This window comes from Bubalus bubalis, chromosome 24 (assembly GCF_019923935.1).
Source record: "Bubalus bubalis isolate 160015118507 breed Murrah chromosome 24, NDDB_SH_1, whole genome shotgun sequence".
In the NCBI taxonomy this organism is placed as follows: Eukaryota; Metazoa; Chordata; class Mammalia; order Artiodactyla; family Bovidae; genus Bubalus; species Bubalus bubalis.
In genome coordinates this window covers 31744354-31767918 of record NC_059180.1, presented here as the reverse complement: position 1 = coordinate 31767918, position 23565 = coordinate 31744354, and the positions used below count along the sequence as shown (strand labels likewise).

The window sequence follows — 23565 nt, the reverse complement described above, 5'->3', positions numbered from 1 at the left end:
ACAAACAAATTTCAATAAAAAGCAATTTTTCAGAGACATGAGCTAAGGCAGGGCCTATCAAATGGGAATGTTAAAAAGACTAAGAAGATAATTCATATTAAAAAGGGGAAAGGATTCTCTTTTGAAAGTATGAAGCAGAAACTCATCAAAACATTAAGAGAATCAGTCGGGTTCAATTTCTTTCTCTTAGTCTACCACTCAATTACTTTCTCTCTGCCCTCTGTTTTCCACAAATTTTCATTTGTTCAGTTGCCAATCTTTAAATCAATTATTTTGACGTTGATTCATTTAACTGTAATGATGCCTGACAAAAATATGAAGATTTTTCTTGTGGCTACTTAAAGGATACATTAAGCCTAGGATTACAAAAACAGGAGTCAGGCCCAAACCTCAGCAATCCCTTGCCAAAGTAAAGCACCATGGTTTGCTATGGATGAAGCCAAAAATACATGGTTCTATTATCATTCGAAACACTGATTTTAAATTAGTCTTAATTAAGTATTGCCTAGTTCAGAATTTAAAAGGATAACCTGTCTTTAAGACCCTTTAAGAGGGGGTTATCCCTTTTCTAGAGAAAACATTAAAAGTCATTTCACGCCCCCCCAAACAACAGACACCCACCTTAACAAGTTATCTTATTAAAACAAACAGTACCACATGCACTCCTACTCTCAGGCCTTTGCTTCTTGACCTCCACAATGGCACAGTTAAGTCCAGGTGAATTTAAAACAGGAAGCTTCAGGTTTTAGAGCTACAGTGTATTTTCAGCTACAACGAAAATAACTCAAGTACCAACTACCTAGTGTTAGTTAAACAGACTGTCTTTTTTAGAAAATGAACTGTAACCGTTTACATAAGCAGCTCGAGTCTTACCTCGTTTGGATTCACTCATTGAAAATGAATTTAAAGAAGAACAGAAATCTTCTAAGGACGAAGTCAAAGGTGGATACAGCTCCGAGAAGGAGGGCGCGGGCGCGTACCTCGCCCCGATGGGCAAGGCGCCCAAAAGAGACGCCGCAGAGAAGGGGACGCTCGGGCCAACGCTGGCAGTTGGGAGAGGGCCTCTGACTAAGGCTGACGGCTGGGGAGGAAACAAGACCGGATTTAAGTCCATGAAACTCTGTCCCAAGCTAGCCAAACTGCTTTTAATACCAGCACATAAGAACGAATTAGTCCACTGGGTGATTTTGTTAGGTAACAAAGTTGAAGTCATAACCAAGATGGCAGAATCGAAGCGACAGAGCTGACTTCTTCTCCAGCCCACTTTTTAAAAAGTCTGGAGATGTGACTTCTAATATCACTGTGACCCAAATGAGAAGTCCCTGCTTCATTTTCCAAGCTTCCTAGGGTTGCTAACATTCCCTGCTCTGAGCCAACCAGAAGGTTTCCTCAAAGAGGATCCATGAGGGCGTGTATGGGGCCAGGGCAGAAGGAAGGGTGGTTGAGAGAAGGGAGCTGGAGCAGCCTGGAGAACTGGGGACCATCTTTTTGGAGATGTCAATGTACAGCCTCATGAGAACAAATGGAACGATGCCTTGCCCCTCCCCGACACAGCGACAATTTTTCGAGAGCCTCCTGTATCAATTAAAATACCTTCCACTATTTTAATATACTTCACTGCAGGAGTCAGCGAACTTTTCTATAAAAGGCAGGATATACCATCCATTTAATCCTCTTAACCCTCTGAGGTGCATCCTGCAAGGACTGTCACCATACAGATGAGGAAACCGAGGGACTGAGAGGTGAAATAACCTGCTTCAGATCAAAGTGGAAGGAACCAACTCCCCCCACCTGCATTCCCCATCGTCTGTCTGCCTTTTACACCTGCTCTTTGTCAGCTCCACAAGGACATCACTGGTTTTACTCTCCCTGGAAACCAGCTCTGAGTTTCCCTCTCCACATCATCATTCTAGTATCACTGCTGCCACTATCTTAATATACTTCACAGCAAGAATCAGTGAACTTTTCTATAAAGGGCTGGATATTAATACAGCCCTATTAACATTGTAGGCTTTGTGGATTACACGGTCTCTGGTGCAACTACTCAACTCTGTTACTGCAGTGTCATGAGATATTTTCATGTTATCTTAAAACATTCTTCTTCTTTTCTCTTTCTTCCAGCCATGTAAAAATCTCAAAACCAGTCTTAGTGTTCGGGCCATACAAAAGAGGCAGCGGGCCAGATCTGGCCTGTGGACCCGAGTTTGCTTTATGGTTATATAGCTATAGGAGAATCATCCTTAAGGAATGAGAAATCCTTAATCCATCGATTCATTTTGCCTTACACGCCAAATGTCTATTTTTTGCCAGGGAGTTAAATTTCCCTTTCCCATAACATGTGATTCCTAGCATGTTCTGTTTTTTTAATTTAAAAAATGACAAAATTAGCCAGTTACCACTGGAAAAGGACAAAAGTAACTTTCAAGAAAGCCTAAGTTTAGCCTACAGTCAATACTGAAAATATCTAGCAGGTTATATCACCATTTTTTAAAAAGTGGGGGGGGGGTAGTCAGGTTTTGAGGAGGAGTCAGACTGAAATTTACCATGACGGTTTCATTGGCTTCAGGTGCAGAATCCAGGAGATCGTCTATTTCATCTCCGAGGACCATGTCTCCATCATCTAAAAACGCCTCCGGTGTGCCGAAGGGGATCTTCCCCCCATTTGCCAACACTGTCGATGGTAGAGAACTCTCTTCCACTTGCAGTGGCAAAACAGAAGTTAAGGGCATAATAGAAACTGAAGCCAGCTCATTTCCAACTTGGTGAGAAAAACTGGATGCGGGTATAGAAACAACAGAAAGTGCTTCTTGCCTTGGAGTTAATAAATCTGTAACATGAATGGACATGCACTCACTTATTTTCAGTGTATTTATGTAATACTAGTGTTAATAGCCAATAACAGAGAAAATGAAGAGCAAGGTGAAAATATGAAAGCAATTATAAACAGAGAGATACAACAGTGAAAGCAATTCAAAAAGAGTAAAAGCAATTCTAAAAAAAGAGTTTGTTTTGCTCAGGAACAGATATATTCACTTGTGAAAATGCTTCCTCCTTTCTCAAAATGCCTGGACTCCTTTTGGGTGGGGCTACTAGAGGGTGGTGACGCCACGGTGGACACCGAACAACTGCTCGATGACAGTCAGTACCATCAGTCACTACTGACACAGCCAGAGGCACAGAGGTGGTTTCTGAAATTACTCTTGTTTTAATACTAATGACCCAGCAATCCTAACTGACAACACTATAATGTACATAACATCTGAGGCTGGCACTTTTCTTTTTTTTTGGTCTGCAGTGAGGCATGCGGGATCTTAGTTCCCTGACCAGGGTCAAACCTGCACTCTCTGCATTGGAAGCGTGCAGTTTTAACCACTGGACCACCAGGGAAGTCCCCAAGGCTGGCACTTCAGATTAAGAGGACGTATGTGAAAACATACCTGGTTCGATATCCTCCACAGAACAGTTCAAAGCCTAGAAATTGAACCAAATAATAGATCATAGTATTTTCAGGATTCTAGACTAGAAAGCAAGCTATAAAACTCACTCTAAGAAAGCAATGCCGATTCTCACATTTGACCTCCTTCCAATTAAGACAGAGACAAACAATGTATAAACCTTTGTAATGGCCAGTCCAGTGCATGCCCAGTCATGTCTGACTCTCTGTGACCCATGGACTGTAGCCAACCAGGCTCCTCTGTCCATGGAATTTCCCAGGCAAGAATTCCAGAATAGGGTTCCATTTCCTTTTCAGGATCTTCCTGACCCAGGGATTGAACCTGCATTTCTTGCATCTCCTGCATTGGCAGGCCACCTGGCTGGGAAGCCCAACCTTTGTAATACGTAGGATTAAACAGTGCGGGCCTCTTGCCACTCATTTCGTGTGGCTTAGTATTTCTCCAAGGATATTCAGGAGCCTTCCAGTTCCAGAGGGACCCGTGTAGCCACTCCACCCTCCCCAACTCACAGCGACCTCCTAACAGCTCTAAGAAGACTTATCTTTAAAAAAGATAAATCTTGTTAGTTGTGTTTAACCCAATGACTTCTAAAATTAGTATGTGGCCGCAACCCACTTTTTCTAACAACACCTAACTTCTATGAACATCCTGTAAAATGCTCCATGGGCCTTCAGGAAATGCTGATTGAGAGTAAAAGATATGACTGGAGATGTTTGTTTTCTTTTCATAGGGCAGGAAGCTCTGGCCACTTAGGTGTATGAGGAATAAAAAGGTCTCAAAAATAAACAAAACCCAAAAATATTAAAAGCAGAACTGCTAATACTTCTATCTTTTCTTTTTTCAAAATTATGATTCTTACAAGAGTAATAACCTTACCTTTGTAGCCCCATCCCCAGGAAGTGATTTTAGTGAGAGCTGAAAGAAAATTAAGATGCTAATTTAAAACCAGAACTGACTCCAAGTTACAAAACAAAATGAAAATACCTTATGGCGAGAACTCTAGCTTACCTCGGCTCTAACATATGCTTTTCTTATTTTAAATCCCAATTTCTGAGCTAGTTCTTGAGTTAGTTTTATTACATGTTCATCCTGAAAAAAGTCAGAATATACAATTAACGGAGGGTTATATTTACTAACCGTAGAGGTGAAGGGACAAAACAGGTCTATTTATCCTTGTCAAGACACTTGCTTTATGGGCAATTATTCCCAGCTGCAGGTGGACGGCTGGCTGGAAAACATAACTTTTTGATGCCATTCATCTACATAGAAGCAATAAAATGGCTAGAATGTAAACAAATGAATTAGAACATAAATACCATACCTGAGGCACTGCCAAGGAGCACTTTGCTACAGCATCATAAGCCTCTCTGAATCTTCCTAACTCACTTAGAGCCTTAGATTTCCGATACAGAGCTTTGTAGTTACTGGCATTTAAACTGAGGACTGTATCACAGTCTTCTAAAACTTTATCATGGAAACCCTGGTGAGTGAGACCAAATAAAGTTAGCAATCAATTCATGTCTTGCAATGATGCAAACACAAACAAATTCAGATTCTCCTCTCAAATGGATTGGTAATGGTTTTTATTTGTCTTTTAAAAACTATTTTCATTATGAAATTTCAAACACAGAAAAGTAGAAAGAATATCATGGCTACCTATGTACCCACCACCCAGACCTTTGGCCATACAAGACCCCAGATCTTCAAGAAAGAAAGCTGTCCAGGTATAGCTGAGGTCCTAAGTGTGAATGTCTATATGAAAACTGTAACAACATGAAAGTACTACTTTTTAAGTTTAGATAAGTGAAGAGGTTGTGTTAATTCTTTTGAAGGCTCACTACTCCTTTTTTTTAATTAAAAAATAAAAATAACTCCTAAGAGAAACATAAGGAGAAACTGTCAGTAGAGATACCTGATACACCCATCTGTAGAATACCTGTATCTTCCCCGGCTGACTTGTTTTTTTTTTTAAGAGCAGATACCCCCCCTCCCCCAAAGCCATACTCAAAAGGGTATCTCCAAGGACCAGTATCTAAAAAACAAATTATTTTTAAAAATTCCTAAGTATTTGGCCAAAACTGATTTTTCAAAGCTTGAGGCCTCTCTAAAGCAGCTAATACATCTTTCCTATAAATTGAAATTAGAAAGCTGACTTTTGCTAATGTACTAGGTTATTGAAAATCTTTTTTTCTCTTCAGAAACACTGCTTTACAAGTCACAACTCACCATATTGGAATAGCAAGCAATACGATTTATATATAGTTTTTCAATGATTTCTTTAGGGATTAAAATTTCTTCAGACTTTGCATAATCAGCTATACTCAAAGCTTCTGAATACTGACTTATAGAGTGGTTCCAATCACGTTCGCGATAAACATCATTTCCTTCATTAAAAAGATTTCTCACAAGAGCATGTAAATATACCTTAAAAAAAATAAAAAGAATGTTACCCCTTGAAACTCTTTAAGGAACAAGTCAGAGTGCAAGCAAATTTTAATTTCTGTATCTAAAACTTCAGAGGAAATAATTTGACAGAGCAACAAGCACTATTGTAAGAAATTATGAAATCTAGGCCAGGTCACTACTATCTCAGCTCGAGTTTCCTCCTGCTTGCTTTTCCCAAGAAAAAACTCAATTAAGAAAAGTGCTGCAAAAGCAGCCTGTCAATATTTGTTGACATCGCCAACTCTGTGCCGAGGATAAATTCCTACAAGTAGAATGAGCATTTTAAGGCTTCTAACTGGTATTTATTATTGTTTTCCAAAAAAGGCAGTAACGATGAATGCGTATAGTGGCTTGCTTGAGAGCACCCCTGCCAACATGTGTACACACGTGAGTGAGCATGCACACGTAAAATCTACCGATTTCTAGGGGGAAAACGGTAACCTTTACTTATTTGCATATCTGATTACCAGCAAGGTTGAACTTCTTCACATTTTAATGGACCATTTGTATTTCTTCTTTTGTAAATGTTCAGGTGGCTTACTGATTTAGGGGGTTCAGTTCAGTTCAGTCGCTCAGTCGTGTCCGACTCTTTGCAACCCCACGGACTGCAGCATGCCAGGCCTCCCTGTCCATCACCAATACTCCCGGAGCTTGCTCAAACTCATGTCCATCAAACCGGTGATGCCATCCAACCATCTCATCCTCTGTCATCCCCTTCTCCTGCCTTCAATCCTTCCCAGCATCAGGGTCTTTTCCAACGAGCCAGTTCTTCGCATCAGGTGGCCAAAGTATTGGAGTTTCAGCTTCAGCATCAGTCCTTCCAATGAATATTCAGGACTGATTTCCTTTAGGACTGACTGGTTTGATCTCCTTACAGTCCAGAGGACTCTCAAGAGTCTTCTCCAACACCACAGTTCAAAAGCATCAATTCTTCAGTGCTCAGCTTTCTTTACGGTCCAACTCTCACATCCATACAAGACCACTGGAAAAACCATAGCTTTGACTAGACGGACCTGTGTCAGCAAAGTAATGTTTCTGCTTTTTAATATGCTGTCTAGGTTGGTCATAGTTTTTCTTCCAGGGGATGTCAAATCTTTTTTTTATTGCTTTTAGTACACATATTCTTTTGGTAAGGGCAAATGTTCTTTGAGTTTCCTTCAGGATTACTATCATTGCTTTAAGATTTTTAAAAGTCCCTTTCTGGGACTTTCCTGGTGGCCCAGGGGTTAAGAAACTGCCTTCCAATGAAGGGGACACCAGTTCGATCCCTGGTCATGGAACTAGATCCCACATGCCTCGGAGCAACTAAGCTTGTGCACCTCAACTAGAGAGTCTGTGCACCGCAATGAAGACCCAGTGCAGCCCCCAAAATAAATTAAATAAATAAGTAATCCTTTCCTATCAACAGAGCAGATAAACATGCAGCTCTTCATCTCGTTTCATGAATTCACGTCTAAGCTGATGAAAGTGACAAAGGAAACTGTCCAGATCGATCTTTAATGACTGAGGTGACTTGAGAGACAGGCTGGTTCCCCTCTCTGGGCCCCGAGTGCCCATCTGTAAAATCAAAGGACTGCTCCACATGATTGCTAGCTCTCATAACTTTACAGTTCTACGTCTGTTTGGAGAAAAGGAAGGAAGAGGCTGAAATGAACAGAGAGGGAGGGAGGCAGAGAGAAAGGAGCGACGTTCAGAAACACCAAAACCCGCAGAGACACAAAGCCACAGGGAACTAATGGTCTGCAGAGATGAGCATCTTTAGTTCTAGGCCTAGTCAACTGGGCTTTCTCTCTAACTCAATTCATCTCCAGCTCTTTCATTTGATTACCCAGCCACCCTTTTACTGTGACAATTTCTCTGCTAAAGAAAAACCAGAAGATACTCTGTCCCTCTCATTCATAATCTGTCCCTCTCATTCTTCCTGAAATGAAAGGCTAAAAGTAATTGTCAAGGGACTCAAAAGAAATTACTTCAAAACTACATTAACAGAGGAAAGAAAATACACAACTATCCAAGTATGCCGGAAAAAACTAACCTTATCTTATATACACGAGTTGACAAACTTTTCCTGTAAATACCCAGACAGTAAGGATTTGAGGCTTTGTGAGCCATACAGTCTCTCTCAACCATGTCATGAAAGCAGCTGGATAACACACCCGCAAATGAGCATGGCTGTGTTCCAATAAAACTTTATTTACAAAAACAGACAGAGGGCCGCATTGGGGTTTGCCAAGCCAGGCTACATGTGACCGTTCACAAGCTACTTTCAAACAGATTTTTTCCTTACCGCATATTGTTCCTGTGTTCCTGGATACGACAGCGGTGACCTAAGAAGAAGAAACCAGTTAATTTTGATGATCAGGTCCCTGTCAGAATTTGTTCATCCAGAAGTGACCCTAAAACTGGGCTTCTCATTAGCTCATCACTGGTTCAAAGTACATTTGAAAGACCTACTTGTCCTCTATGACCCTGATTCACATATAACTGTAGTCACAAAAAAAAATCTAAAACTATTCTTTTGTATTTTCTTTAGGGTAACATTTACCTTTCAAATCTACTTCTACTAACAGAGGGCCTAATTCTTCAAATGCCGAAAAAGTTTTAAAATAGTACAGAACCACTAGTTCTACTTGTTCCAATTCACTGCAGAACAGAGGTTAAGAATATCCCCTTCCCAGGAGGGACAAAGAAGTCTTTCTGCCTGGACATGGCCACCCGGGCTGTGGTCCTGTCACTTCGTGCGTCACGAAGGCCAGTTGGAGACCGGGCTTCTCAACAGAAGGAGTGTGACCACAAAAGCCCTGGGTGCTGACCGACGTTGACTTTCCCTCATCAGAGTGAAACTAGGTTCAAATTCCTCCATCGAACATTCTGGGAGATAAGTCAGGATTTTAACCCTGAAATATCGGTGACGGCAAGATCCACCTTGCAACACAAAGGGACTGATGTTTCGGGAGCAGAAAGCATTGCTGGGACAAAAATATCCGATTTCTAACCCAAGTGAATAGGACTAAAAGTATCCCATCCCCTCCTAAATGCAGAGCCACAGCAAAACGGAACTGTATGTGGCGAGGACACAGGCATGCAGGGAGCCCTTACTGTATAAACTGTAGTCCTTCCTTAATGTTCTGCTGCCTTTTTCTTCTCTCCTCGGACACACTGGACATGTTATCCCACACATCCACTTTCTAAAGGAGAAACCTGGAAAGAAACAGGCAACAAGTTACACAAGGCAGGGGGCTCCTGGACCCCAATTAAAACACTCAGGACCAAGGTCATGTTGCACAATTAACTGTGGACGCATCCATCTCCTCCGGCTTGACTAGGGTCTTTGAGGCTGAGGACACCACCTGAGCTGGGCCCGTGGTCCCCGTTGTCTCATGTGCCTCGAGCAGAGGGTGTCCACATTCTGCCTGCTCCACGTTGAACAGCCAGGCAGATTCGGCAGGCCCCTTCTAAACAATCCCCATGTACAAGTCACCTCTCTCTCCCCCTCTCATCTACCCTCCTTCAACTGCAGGTTTTGTTTCTGGCCTGTCTCCACGCACGCGGAAGCAGCTGTGAGAACAGTCCTGGCCTTGTTTTGCTTCTGGAAACCTTCCAGGAGCAAAAAGGTTTCATATCCGCTTGCCTCTGAGGGATTTTGACTTCCTTATGAGCAGAGTCTAAGCCTGATCCATACTCTGTTACACAGACTTTTGAAACAATCCTTGTTGATACAACTGATAGAATGAGGATCTAAGTGAAGTTACTTTAATCAGAATTTTCTAGACGGTAAGGGTTTACCTTAAATGTAACTCAGGTTGATGTCAACACCGGGGGTATTTACCCTGACTGGCCATTGTTCATGAAGTATTTTCCAGAAAGCTACAGGAGAACCACAGAGAAGGGAAATGGGATAAAACATCACCTCTCAGCATCCTAAACCAGGGTCACTCAATCTCAGCCATTCGGGGACAAACCCAGACAGCATATTAAAAAGCAGAGACATCACTTTGCCTACAAAGACATACACTTTGCTATGATTTTCTAGTACTCATGTATAGATGTGAGAGTTGGACCATAAAGAAAGCTGAGCACCGAAGAATTGATGCTTTTGAACTGAGGTGTTGGAGAAGACTCTTGCGAGTCCTTTGGACTGCAAGGAGATCAAACCAGTCAATCCTAAAAGAAATCAACCCTGAATATTCACTGGAAGGACTGATGCTGATGCTGAAGCTCCAATACTCTGGCCGGATGTGAAGAGCTGACTTGTTGGGAAAGACCCTGATGCTGGGAAAGATTGAAGGCAAAAGGAGAAGGGGACGAAAGAAGATGAGACGGTTAGATGGCATCACCAACTCAAAGGACATGAATTTGAGCAAACTCTGGGAGACAGTGAAGGACAGGGAAGCCTGGCGTGCTGCAGTCTACAGGGTCGCAAAGAGTGACTGAATAATGACACAAACTCTCTAGCATGGAGAGCTGTCCTGTGTGCCGTGGGATGCTAGCAGCTTCCTGACCTCTGCCCACTAACTGTCAGCAGCATGACTCCCCTCAGATGTGACAAACCAGTATCTCCAGATATTGTTAAATGCTCCCCGGTAGGGTGGGGAGGGGTTGGGGGGTCCACACAGTCACCCTTGGACGAGGACTCCTGAGAGTTAATTCTAAGAGGACGTCGTGTCACGAAAACTATGGATCTGCACCCATGTTTCAAGTATACATAACTGAATTGTTTTAGTTTCATTACTGCTTACCATGTGTTATGCAAGTTTTTCAAAGTGTAGAGTGGGATGGAGGCTGGAGTGCCCTGAAACCTGGGAACTGGTGCTAAGGCTTTTTCCTTTTCTTCCCCCTTTCAGTTTTATTGAGATACCACTAAATATAGCACTGTGTAAGGTTAAGGTATAGAACACAATGATCTAACATAAAAACCTCATGAAATGATTACCATAACAGGCTTAGTGAACATCCATCACTTCACATAAACACAAAATTAAAAGAATATAAAAATATTTTTTTTTCCTTGTGATGAGAACTTTTACTCTACATTCTCAACAACTTTCATGCTTCCCTGGTAGCTTAGCAGTAAAGAATCCACCTGCAATGCCAGAGACATGGGTGCGATCCCTGGGTAGGGAAGATCCCCTGGAGAAGGAAATGGCAACCCACTTCAATATCCTTGCCTGGGAAATGCCATGGACAGAGGAGCCTGGCGGGCTACAGTCCATGGGGTCATGAAGAGTCAGACACGGCTGAGGCAACTGAGCACGAGCCATAGACGAGATAGCTCCAGATGGATTTACAGAAGCAACAGCAGTGAGGGAAACCTGGGGGCTGGGAGAGGGTAAGACAGAGTCTCTTCACAGCAAACCTTTAAAAAACATTTTTTTTTTAATCTTGTGAATAAATGACCTCTGGAAAAAGAAAGTATTCAAAGAAGCCTATGTGGCTTCTGAGCCCTTCCGGGGCCACTCGAGGTTTTCTTCTTTATCTTAAGGCAGAGTCAGAACCTTGGAGCTCAAAGGCACCCAGGGCTGCACTTGGGGGCCCAGGGTGGTCAGGCCAGAGTGACTGGGATGAAAGAAAAGAAGCTGCAGGCAAGAAGCCTCTCCTCTCCTCAGTGAACAACGGGCCTCTCCCCACCCTTGCCTGGCGAGCTGCGGAATTAGTCTGAGGTTCACCTGAGAAGTAAACCTGGCTCTTGGGCTCAGACCTAGGTGGCGGCTACCTGGTGAAACGCACCAACAAGGTCAGAATCGTGGGCAAACACGGGACCCGTCATGATGCCTCAGGAAGACGAGGAAGAAAACTGACACCAGCCAGCGTGCCAAGCACACCTGCTCCTTCTGTGGCAAAACCAAGAAGAGACGAGCCGTGGGCACTCGGCACTGCGGTTCCTGTGTGAGAACAGCAGCTGGTGGTGCCTGGACCTTCACCACCACCTCTGCCGTCACAGTCAAGGCTGCATCAGGAAGAAGACTACGGAGCTGAAGGACCAGGAGAAGCACCACCATTTGATAACGTTGCCTAGCCTATAATAAATGGGTTCATTTATGTAACAACAACAACAAAAAAAGCAAATCTGTGGACTCAGAAGGGACTCTGGGGTTAGGATAATCCGCCAAGATAAGAGCCTTAGAGCTGCTTCCCCAGGAAGTGCTCGAAAACCTTGAACCTTTGCCCTCTTAAGGACAAAGGGCAGCAGAGAAAGAGCTGATGACTCAAGCCAGCGATTAAGAGAAAGTAAGATGTAGATTCTTAACAGCAGGAAACGCCATGCCACTTTCAAATGTTTAAAGACCGGGGAACAGAGCATGAGCTGACATTTAAATATAATATGACACAGCATTCCGTGTTCTGTAGAATTTTCCCCTAAATTTTGTTATGAAAAATTTTATACACCCAGAAAAAAATTTTTTTTTTACCATCAATACCATATATCTCTATACTACCTATATCTTACAATTAATATTTTGGTATATGTATTACATCTGCCCATCCTTAATGACGTCTGCCCACCCTCCGTCCATCCACCAACACAATTTTGTAAACTGCAAAGTGAGCTACAGACATCAATTATAACTCACCACGAAACACCTCAGCATTATGTGGAGTTCAACATCTGTTTGCAGTTTTTAAGGTAAAACGCACATACGTTAAGGCAGGTTTTGACAAACGATACATTCGTGTAACCCAGACCCTGGCCTTGAGACACCCCACTGCCTTCACTCCAGAAGTTCCCTCGGGCCCCTTCTCCAGCCAGTCCTCCCCTACCCCGCACCCAGGGCAATCGCTGTTCGGATTTTTTCCCACCGTAGTTAGTTTTACCTGTGAAATGAAGCCTCTCCTGACATCTCATTTTAAAATAAAACAATAAAGGCTTTCCACACCATCTTATTTTGGGATCCAGTCAACAGAATCCAGACTCAGTTTTAAAGTGAAGGAGAACTTGATAAAGTTAATCCAACAACCACTTCTCTTCAAATTCAGCGGAGGCAGGGGGCTTCACCTCCAGCTGACCTCTAAACGTGAGGGCCCTGGGGGGCACCAGAACCCCTCTCCCTGTGCCCCCCCACTCTCTCCCCTCAGGAACCCCCTGCCCCACCCAGATGTGAAATATTCTCATCGAGGGCCCGACAATGCCCGTGTCCATCCCCTGGCAGAGCTCACAGATACCTTCTACCTGGTCATTCTACTTGGATGTCCGGACACCACCCACTGTCCAGAAAGCAGCCCTTTAAAATACCATGAAAGTGAAAAGGAAAATCGCCTTCCCAGCTCGATCATTCAGCCACTTGTGTGCCCTCTGAGGGCAATCGATCAACAGAACATCATTGACACAGATCTGCTGAGCATCCTGACGAAGACACTCTGTGAACAAAGCTGTGCCTGGCCTACAGAGGTGGTTACATGAATCTACACGTGGGATAAAACTGCCCAGAAACACACACACACGTGAATGAAGAGCTGAGTAAGGTCTGTAGTCTAGTTAATGGTATTATACAGGTGTCGGTTTCCTGGCTTGGCTACGGCACTTCAGGTAGGCAAGACGGCACCACTGGGGGACGCAGACGAAGGGTTTGTGGGAGTCAATATATGACTTTCGCATTATACTGTGAGTATGTAATTATTTCAAAATAAAAAGTTAAAAATATCCTGTGGATACGCTATTTTTTATACAAACTGGGGCTTCTAACACGTGTCCGCACCTTACTTTTCTTGACTGGCACCTCGTCTTGAAGGTCAGTCCACGTCAGCACATATCAAGCTGCATTAACAGCCTTGCAGCGTGCCCCGTGATATGGCTGCACCGGAACGTCACCAGGCCCCTAGGACATTGTGGTGGTTTCTAGGCTTTAAAAGTTCAGCAGGTACACAGGACATTTCATATGCGCGTATCGTCAAAGAATTTCCAAAGAATGAAGGGTAGGTGCATTTCTTTATTTTGCCAGCTACTGCCAAGTTTTACCAAATGACCCTACCTGCCACCCGCGCACAAGAAATCATCGGACGTTTCCACTGCCGTCAGGGAGCTGACAAACAGTTTGGCAGCTGTGGCTGGGCTTTGTTTGTTTCGGTCTTCCTATCATCAGTGAAGCTGAACATCTTTTAAGATTTAAGAGCCGTTTGTACTTCCTTTTCTGTGAACTGTTGCTTCATTTCCTTCATGCATTTTTCTTCCAGGCTGAGCGGTTCTGATTCATGGAAGTGTTGAGGAAAGCAGTCCTTTGTGATGTTGTTATTATTTTCCCCAACGTGATGTCAAACATTTGATGTTGGTTATGATACTTTTTGACAACAAAAGTCTTATTTTTAAGTAGCTCAATACTTTCTTTTATGGCTTCTGGATTTTGACATTATCAGAAGTGCCTGGGCTTCCCTGACGGCTCAGTAGTTAAGAACGGCTGTCAAGCAGGCGACAAGGGTTTGATTCCTGATCTGGGAAGATCCCACATGCCACGGAACAACTAAGCCCGTGTGCCACAACTACTGAGCCCACACACCACAGTTATTGAAGCCCGCACGCCTTCAAGCCTGGGCTCTGCAACAAAAGAAGCCGCCACGAGAAGCCCATGCACCGCAACTAGCGCAGCCCCTGCTCGCTGCAACTGGAGAAAAGGCCTAGCAGCAGTGAATACTGCTAAAATAAATAAAGAAGTAAAATTATTTAAAGAAAGAAAGAACTGCCTGCACCACTCTGAGATTATGAAATAACTCTCCACGTTTTCGTCTAGTAGTCTCAATGTTTCATTAAAAAAAAATTTTTTTTTCCTTAAACCGGATGCACCGGTTTACTCTAAGGAGTGATATATATATATACACACACATATTCCCTCGCAAATAGCTAACAGGTGTCCAAATGCCATTTACAAAAAGGCTATCTATCCTACACTGACATGTTTAAGACCCATAGAAAATTCTGGGCCAGTGTGTGACCTTTACTCAGCATTTCTAACTGGAAGGCCCCTAATGTTATACCCTCGTCCTCCCAAGCCTAACTCTGCCCTTCTCAGTACTGAAATCACCTCCTGGCCAACTGCTCAAACTAGAAACCTTTCTCTCACCACATCCAACTAATCTACCGGCAAAGCATCTGTCGGTGACACTGTCAAAAATACATGCCAGGCACCCCAAATCTGAGCACGTCAGGCCTCCTGTGCCACCCCAGCCCCAGTCACGGGGGTGTCGCAATTCCCTCCTCCCTCACCTCTGCTCTGGGCCCCCGAGCTCGCCACTGTCCCTCCCCAACCCCGTCCCCACACTACACTGAAAGGAATGCTCTTTAAAAACACAAGTTGGGTATCACGGTCCACTTAAACTCCTCCAGAACCAAATCTAGACTCCTGACGGCGACGCCACCCTCACCCGGCCTGGGTCATGCTGTTCCTCTTCCTGTGGGTCCCTGGGGTGAGTCAAGGGCTCCACGCTTCCGGGAGCTCATGCATGCAGTTCCCTCTGCCCACGACACCCTTCTCAGATCTGCCCTGAGCTGGCTCCTCTCAGCCCTGAGTGTGGGCTTCACGGTCAGCTTTAGAGGCTGTCTCCCCCATCACTCCCTGCCAGGAGACCCCCTGTCTTTCTTGGCTGCGATCACCTCACACTCCCTGGGTCCAGGTCAATGACAACCTGAGCGAAGAATGAATGAAGTGGCCGAGTGTAAACAGAACACTCCATTCAAAGTCCCCGGGACAGGGGTTCAGTCAAGGCAGGCATGATAAACCAAAGGACAGGGCCAAAGCGGAAGTGACCAGACGCCAGCGGAGCAGGCTGAGGGGGATCCCACATCCTTAGGGAGCAAACAAGGGAGTGAATCAATAGGGTGGGAATCAACAGGACAGCAACAGAGGAAAAACCTGAAACCCTAAGTCACTCCTGAAAGAGACTGCAGGGAGAAATATCAATAACCTCAGATATGCAGATGACACCACCCTATGGCAGAAAATGAAGAGGAACTAAAAAGCCTCTTGATGAAAGTGAAAGAGGAGAGTGAAAAAGTTGGCTTAAAGCTAAACACTCAGAAAACGAAGATCATGGCATCTGGTCCCAACACTTCATGGGAAATAAATGGGGAAACAGTGGAAACAGTGTCAGACTTTATCTTTTTGGGCTCCAAAATCACTGCAGATGGTGACTGCAGCCATGAAATTAAAAGACGCTTACTCCTTGGAAGAAAAGTTATGACCAACCTAGATAGCATGTTGAAAAGCAGAGACATATTACTTTGCCAACAAAGGTCCGTCTAGTCAAGGCTATGGTTTTTCCTGTGGTCATGTATGGATGCGAGAGTTGGACTGTGAAAAAGCTGAGCACCGAAGAATTGATGCTTTTGAACTGTGGTGTTGGAGAAGACTCTTGAGAGTCCCTTGGACTGCAAGGAGATCCAACCAGTCCATTCTGAAGGAGATCAGCCCTGGGATTTCTTTGGAAGGAATAATGCTAAAGCTGAAACTCCAGAACTTTGGCCACCTCATGAGAAGAGTTGACTCATTGGAAAAGACTCTGATGCTGGGAGGGATTGGGGGCAGGAGGAAAAGGGGACGCCAGAGGATGAGATGGCTGGATGGCATCACTGACTCGATGGACCTGAGTTTGAGTGAAGTCCGGGAGATGGTGATGGATAGGGAGGCCTGGCGTGCTGCAATTCATGGGGTCGAAAAGAGTCGGACATGACTGAGCGACTGAACTGAACTGAACTGAACTGAACAGGCGAAGAGCCAGTCAGCCACACCCTCTTCTCCTTAAACGGAAAGGAAGTTGTGGGAGGGTGAGGGGGGAGCTTTGAACAGTAAAAATAAATAAACAAAATCAGCCAGAAACTCCGGGCGATGGTGGAGGACGGGGAGCCTGGAGTGCTGCAGTCCAGGGGGCCTGAGAAGAGTCGGAGACGAGGTAGCCACTGAACAACAACAATTCATTAATTAGCTAAACTGTAAACTAGAACATACATCACCTCTCTGGAACCAGCTGATTTTAAGTTCCTTACTCACTCTGAAGCTTCACAGAAGGCAAGGTACCCTGGCTCTCCGGTATGATTCTTCATATATATATTTATTCTGTGCCTGTGAGGTGACACCCACTAGTCGAAGCCTAGTACACAGCTATAACTAAACCATGAAATGCGAAATTGTGAAATTCTGGCCTTTCATGGTAACTTTGGGAACCTGCGTCCATTATCAGAAGACACCAAGGAAGCGAAATGTGACCACAATATACGGCAGAGGCGAAAATCACAGCGAAAATCACTGACGGCTCTGGCTAGATGCCAGGCATTGTTCCAAGTGCTTTCCGAGGGTGAAATCATCTAATCCTAAGAATCCTGAGAGGCAGGTACTGAGAGGAAGCTGAAGCACAGAGAGGTGACACGGCTGGGCCAGCATCGCACAGCCAGGAAGGGGCCCAGCTGCCCGGGCTGGCCCCGGGCCTGAATTCCCATCCAAGGAGCTCTGCCAGGAGGGCCAGCGTGGCTCTGAGGGCACTGGGGCTGGGCTCTGAAAGACACACGCAGCTGCCACAGACAGGTGGGCACTTCAGTGCCACTCAAGAGAACCGAATAAATACAGCCCTCTGCACACTCAGGCACACAGGATGACGTCGGCAAGGGATGAAATTTAAAGCAACTCAGAGAAGCAGAGGGGGTCGATGGTGTGGACACAGGGAATTTTAGGACAGCACTCCAGGGCCAAGTGGCGAGTGGAAATAGGCTCCGCCCAGGACATCATGTGTTTAGAAAGAGGAATAAATATTATTAAACAGCCGTACTTCCAAGACATCCTCACGCAGGACCAGAGAAGGTGCCCCAGGGAATGTGCAGCACAGTGCCTGAATTTTTGCCTTAAAAGGCATTCCTAAGCTGCAAGTGAAAAATTATAATCATCAGCCTGCAGTCAATGCGGCCCTCAGACTCAAGCCTCTCTGGGTCAAGCCGCAAACAACACACAAAGTAGTTAAAGTAACTGTTCCCTGTCACCCCGGCTCAACACTTAGAGAAGCAGGTGGACACATTACATCCCACAGAGACCACAAACCAGGGAGGGAAACGTTATTATAGATGTTCTGGCACCTTCTTGGAACAGGGAAATCTCCTCCTGGATACACTTATGAGACAGTTTGCCCCTTCTACAGAAAATGAAAGCCCCAAGATAAAGGCTGTGCTAAACAACAGCAGGGAGGAAATTTCACACTTTTACTCCACCCCCAACCCCTCTCCCCACCCCACCCCCAGCTGTTCACTTTGAACTTGCTCTCAGATCTCTCAGATATAACATGTGCCAGGTAGCCCTTTCGGGGCCCAGGCCTCCTAAGGCCCTGGGAACATCTCGCCTGACACAGGAATCCTGTATGGGAGGAATGGACAAGAAAGACAAAAAATCTTGCAGACAGCTTGCCCAGGGGCACCCAGGCCCTGGGTCAGTGACATGCCCAGGACTGCAAAGGTGTGCTGAACTGCCAGATTACTACCCTGCTCCAGACTCACGTATTCTAATAAAATACAAAGGTTCCACTTTCTCATTTGTGCAACAGAAAAATTTCTGCCTTTTATTACTGTATCCATTATCTGGTTCCCAAGGCTTCACAGTATGTGAAATTAATAGTAATTAGTTAACTAAACAACACATCGCTAAACTCATAACAAAATTAAAAAGCAAACTTCTTATTTGGGCAAAACCTGGTAAGGATAAATGACCCTGTTTCTTTGCATCAAAGGAAATTCTCACCTCACTTAATATGCTTCTATTGTGTGTGCGCGCGTGTATGTGAATTAAATTTTTTAAATTGATATTTGGAACAAGTCTATATTTTAAACTTCTGGATGAATATATTCTTATTTCTCCACCCTAAAAATACTATCTAAAGTTTTTCTGATGATTTGTAAACATTTCACATTTTAGAAAACACAAATTTCACTTTCAATCCTAAGATTTTGGAGAAAAAGTATTTTCACTAACACACACACACACTTCAAGATATTGTCTGGAAATCAAATCCCCACACATTATACCTTCTCTTGAAAGTCATTCTAGAGTAACCAAGGCAACAGAATACAGACACCTTCTGTTCTACCTGGTCCTTTACTGGAAGGCTCACAACTCGCCAACAGCCACAGTCGCCATTACTGGACCTGAGATTGTATACTCATTGATTCTCTCCCACTTAACATTGCTTTAACCCTCCCAAACTGACAGGCTTTACAGTTAGTCAAAATGAAGAATTAGGGGACAGTATCTGACAACCACCATCTGTACTCGAAAAAAGTGACAGTATCTAACAGTTGGGAAGGGAAAAGAGTGTAGGTCAGTGTGTGATGAGCACCCAACAAAGAGCCACGGTAACTTGAAGGAAGGCATTTAGGTGGCAGAGGACCTGAAAATCAACATGGTCTTTGCATCACACACACACAAACATACACCCCACCCCCCAAAAAATACTCAGCTTCAACAGCTCAAGGTCTGATCCTGAGTCAAACTATTTGCAGACTCCTGTAGACAGCAGACGGAAAACATTTTTTCAGCAAAGAAAATTCCGTCCACTAATTTGAATTATTCTGCAAATTAGGACAAGATCCTCATTAAGCAATCAGCTGGGCAGTCCAGCTGAGGGTGAGAAGGAAGAGGCAGGGGATTCCTTGAAAGCCTAGCAGAGAAGGAGGCCACATGCCATCACATAAGCAGCAAAAAATAAGCAGATGGCACAGGCTCCTAATCACCCCTGCCCCATTCTGAGGCTCTGGCTGAACGCTGTCCAATAGAAATATAATGCCAGTCACATATCTAATTTTAAATTTTCAAGTAGCCATGTTAAAAGGAGAAGAGAGAGCAAAATGAAACCAGTGACATTAATTTTAAGAATGTATTTAAGTTAACCCAATATGTTCGAAACATCATCTCAACCTGTATGATTTAAGCAGGAAAAAAATGACGAATGGCGGTGTTTTACTGTTTTCTCCTAAGTGATTTAAAATCAGGTGTGTTTCTTTCACCGAAGAGGACATCTCTAGGAGGTCAAGCCACATTGCAAGCGCTCCGGCGGTCAGCGGCCACCTTCCGGGGGCAGCTCACACGAACTTCAGGCTGACGGTTGGCCTTTAAAATACCCAACTACGTATCGGAGGAAGGGGTTGGGGGGAAAGACCCAAGTCCCGAAAATTTCACCCAATCAGGGTGCAAGGCGCGACCTCTCGGGACCAGCCAGAGCTTTCCAGTTGGACCACACCCCTGCAGTGACCGTCCCCGAGAGGAAATTCACGCTAATGGGAACTGACAGGTCTTCATTCTTCAAGGGTGGGGAAAAGAAACCTCCAGCCCGGGCCGTCTCGGTGTCCACAATAAAGACAGGAAACCGTTCGTGCACGTCTTAGACGTGAGCCCCGTGAAAAATAAATAAATAACGGGGAGGGGGGGCGGAGAGAGTGACCCGAAATTAACGAGCCAAGCGCCCCGCAAGCATCCTTCCCGCTCCCAAAACCAAGGTACTGGATTGGTTGGGGGTGGGGGGTCCTCGATCACCAGACACAAATAGTACGAGAAAATATATACATATATATATGTGTATATATATATATATTTTTAGTTAGCCAGAGAGGGGGTGTTTTGTCAACCGAAACACATGCGGGAATGGGGCGGGCGGCGGCGCCCCTGCGCCCCACTTGGCGGAGACGCGCCCCGCGCCGCCCCGCAGGGAGGGAGGCACCGGGACCCGCCCGCCCCCGTCGGCGCGCCCGCGGGGGCCCGGGCGGCGGCGCGCGCTCGGGCCGCCCCTGCGCCGGGGCCGCGCGCCCTTTGTGACCGAGCCCCGCGCCCCCGGGGCCGCTGGGCGGCCGAGAGCGCGCCCCTCCCCCGCCCGTGTCCGTTACCGGCCGCGCGCGAGCACGAGGCGGCGGCGGGCGGGGGCCGGGCGGCGCGCGAGCCGGCGCGCGGGCGGCGCGCACCTACCTGCGGGGACGGCCGCGCCGGCGGGCGGGCAGCGGCGCGCGATGAGAGGGCGACGGCGGCGGCGGCGGCGGCCTGGGCGCTCGTTCTCAGCTTCCCTCCGCGGCGACCCGGCGGCGGCAGCGGCGGCGGTGGTGGTGGCGGCGGCTCCTCGGCCTCCGCGCGGCGCCCTCTGGCGGTCGGAGGCCGCGCCCGCCGCCCGGGAGACGCCGCCATTGGCTGCGCCCGCGAGCGTCGGCGCCGGGGGCGGTGGCGGCGCCACGTCGGGCCCGGCGGCGGCGGCAGAGGGAGGCGGTCACCCTCGGCCCCGGCCTCCGGGGCCGCCCCCGAGGCGGGCGCGCGGTCCTCCCCGGTCTGCGGCCCCGGGGCGGAGCCAGTGGAGGGGCTGCGCGGCTCGCGGAAGCAGCGGTCCTGGGAACCGATTGGGGGTGGACGTGCGGTTCAAATGGATGCTCGCGGGGCATGTGTTTTTCTGCGCTCCGCGACCCCGGAGCAGAAGAGCTAGGAGTTAGAACAGCGTCTCACAGGGAACTGACCTCGTTTCGGGTGTCGGGAGGTGCCTTCCCCGAGACACTGTTTATTTAGCCAGTCCTTAGCTGGTGCTCCTTACTCTCCGGCTTATGAACTGTTTGGAGCCTGTGGACATCGTTGTTGTCCTCTTTCCTGCAGATGAGGAAGAGCACGGAACTCAGTGGCGGCTCTGACATGGACGGCTAGAGGGCCTGGCTCCCGTCCTTCCAATGCCACCTCATCTACGTGTATTTTCTTGTTTCTTTTTTTAAGATTTTTTTTTTTAATGTGCACCTTTTTTTTTTCCCTCCACTAGAGCATCACTTTATTATTAATCTGCCGTCAGCAATCGAAAACTCTCTAATAGGTACCCCCCCTATCCTGGTGATGTGGACCTTTTTAAAAAGTGTTGGATTTGGTACAATGTTTATGTTTTGGTTTTTCGGCTTCAAGGCATGTGGGGATCTTTGTACCCCACCCCCACCCCGCCCCGACCAGGGATGGAACCTGAAGCCCCTGAGTTGGAAGGCCAAGTCTTGACCTTTGGACCACCAGGGAAGTCCCCCAACCACCTGTATTTTCAACAGCCAGCAGTGCTCGGGGCTCTGGCGGTGGACAAGGCAGGGTCCCTGCCCCATAATGGGATGAGGAGTGGCAGTGGGAACCCACCAAGACGCAGAAAAGACCGTTCTGGGCGGTGAAAAGCCAGGAGACTCAGGTCTGGTTTAAGAGACCGCGATGGGACAGCTTCATTTACAATAGGGGGGAGGGACGCCTCTGCGAAGGTGAGAGTCTGCAGAGCTGAAGAAGGTGCTCTCGGCAGAAGAAGGGTCAAGTGCAAAATCCAGGAGGCTGGAGCTTGGTGTCTGGGGAACAGGAGGTGTGTTAGAGGGCAGACAGGTCTGAGTAACTGAAGTGGGCCACTGTTTGGAATTTGGAGCTTGTTCTGCGTGGCACTACTGAGTCTGAATTGGGAGTGACAGGATGTGATCTGCATTTCAAGAAGTTCTCTAGGGCTATTGTGCTGAGACTGGGCGTAGTAGGAGGAACAAGAGGGGGAACGGGGAGACTGCTGGGTGGCTCTGGCTGTGGTCTGGGTGATGTCAGTTTATAAACCTGGTGTACTAGCTCAGGCTGCTGTAACAAGATACCAACAGACCTGGAGGCTTTAACAAGAATGCATTTTCCCAGAGCTCTGGAGGCTGGAAGTCCAAGATCAGGGTGTTGGCAGGGTTAGTTTCTGAGGCGAACTGTCTGCTTGGCTGGCAGAGGGCCACCTTCTGTCTATGTCTTCATGTGGTCTTTCCTCTGTGTACAAGCCTTTCTCTTCCTAGGAGGACACCTATCATATTGGCTTGGGGCCCCACCCTTATGAATTCATTTAAGCTTAATTACCTCCTCGAAGGCCCTGTCTCCAAATACAGTCATGTCAGGAGTTAAAGTGTCAACATATGAATTTGGAGGGGACACAATTCAGTCTGTAACACCAGGTAAGCACTGTGACAGAAAAGTTCAAGGAGGGCTGACCGTCTAAGGAAGGGATTCTGTTCATCACTCAGGTCTCAGCTCAAACGTCTTCTCTTGGAGAGTCCTTCCCTGACGGTCACCTAAAATTGCCCATTGTCTCAGCGCTCTCTGGAATGACCTTGCTTAATCATTTGGGTTCTTATTTGTGGTCTTCCTCCTCCCCTGTAGGACAGCAGAGACTCTTCTTGCTCTGTTCTCTGTTCCCAGCCCCTAGAATAGTGCTGCTGCTGCTGCTGCTACTAAGTCGCTTCAGTCGTGTCCGACTCTGCGCAACCCCATAGACGGCAGCCCACCAGGCTCCCCCGTCCCTGGGATTCTCCAGGCAAGAACACTGGAATGGGTTGCCATTTCCTTCTCCAATGCATGAAAGTTAAAGTGAAGTCACTCAGTCGTGTCCGACTCTTAGCAACCCCATCTAGCACTCTATAAATTTTTCTCAAATGGATGTCCCCAGGTAACTAGGAGCTAAAGTCTGCAGGATGAGCAAGAGGTAACTGGCTGCAGGGGTGCATGGAGAGAGAGGAGACTTAAGTCAGAAGATGCTGAAAGGGGACTTCCCTGGTGGTCCAGTGGTTAAGACTCTGCACTTCCAATGCAGGGAGTACAGGTTCCATCCCTAGTCAGGGAACTAAGATCTCACATGTTGACAGAGCAAAAAAGAAAAAAGAAAGAGAAGATACTAAAAGGTCAGAGTGGCTAGACTACAGACACCTGAG

The 23565-nt window shown here is 46.3% G+C and overlaps 1 protein-coding gene and 1 pseudogene across 2 annotated transcripts in view; one reads left to right on the top strand and one right to left on the bottom strand.

The window, feature by feature from the left end:
- The window catches only part of ZC3H7A (zinc finger CCCH-type containing 7A), a 38429-nt gene extending 17464 nt beyond the window's left edge, over nt 1-20965 (bottom strand). The window contains exons 1-10 of one of the 2 annotated variants that reach the window (XM_025275326.3): nt 20816-20965; nt 9000-9101; nt 8188-8227; nt 5682-5879; nt 4777-4935; nt 4464-4544; nt 4332-4370; nt 3438-3471; nt 2544-2827; nt 874-1081 (exon numbers count right to left, since the gene is read on the bottom strand). In XM_025275326.3, coding sequence (XP_025131111.3) covers nt 874-1081; nt 2544-2827; nt 3438-3471; nt 4332-4370; nt 4464-4544; nt 4777-4935; nt 5682-5879; nt 8188-8227; nt 9000-9067 — 1111 coding nt within the window. In that variant the 5' untranslated portion in view covers nt 9068-9101; nt 20816-20965. Of the gene's footprint in view, nt 1-873; nt 1082-2543; nt 2828-3437; nt 3472-4331; nt 4371-4463; nt 4545-4776; nt 4936-5681; nt 5880-8187; nt 8228-8999; nt 9102-9250; nt 9596-20815 lie in introns of those variants that run through there. The other variant, XM_044935769.2, reaches the window with a different exon arrangement.
- Nucleotides 10427-11876, top strand: LOC112581784 (annotated as a pseudogene).
- Nucleotides 20966-23565: the final 2600 nt, after the last annotated feature.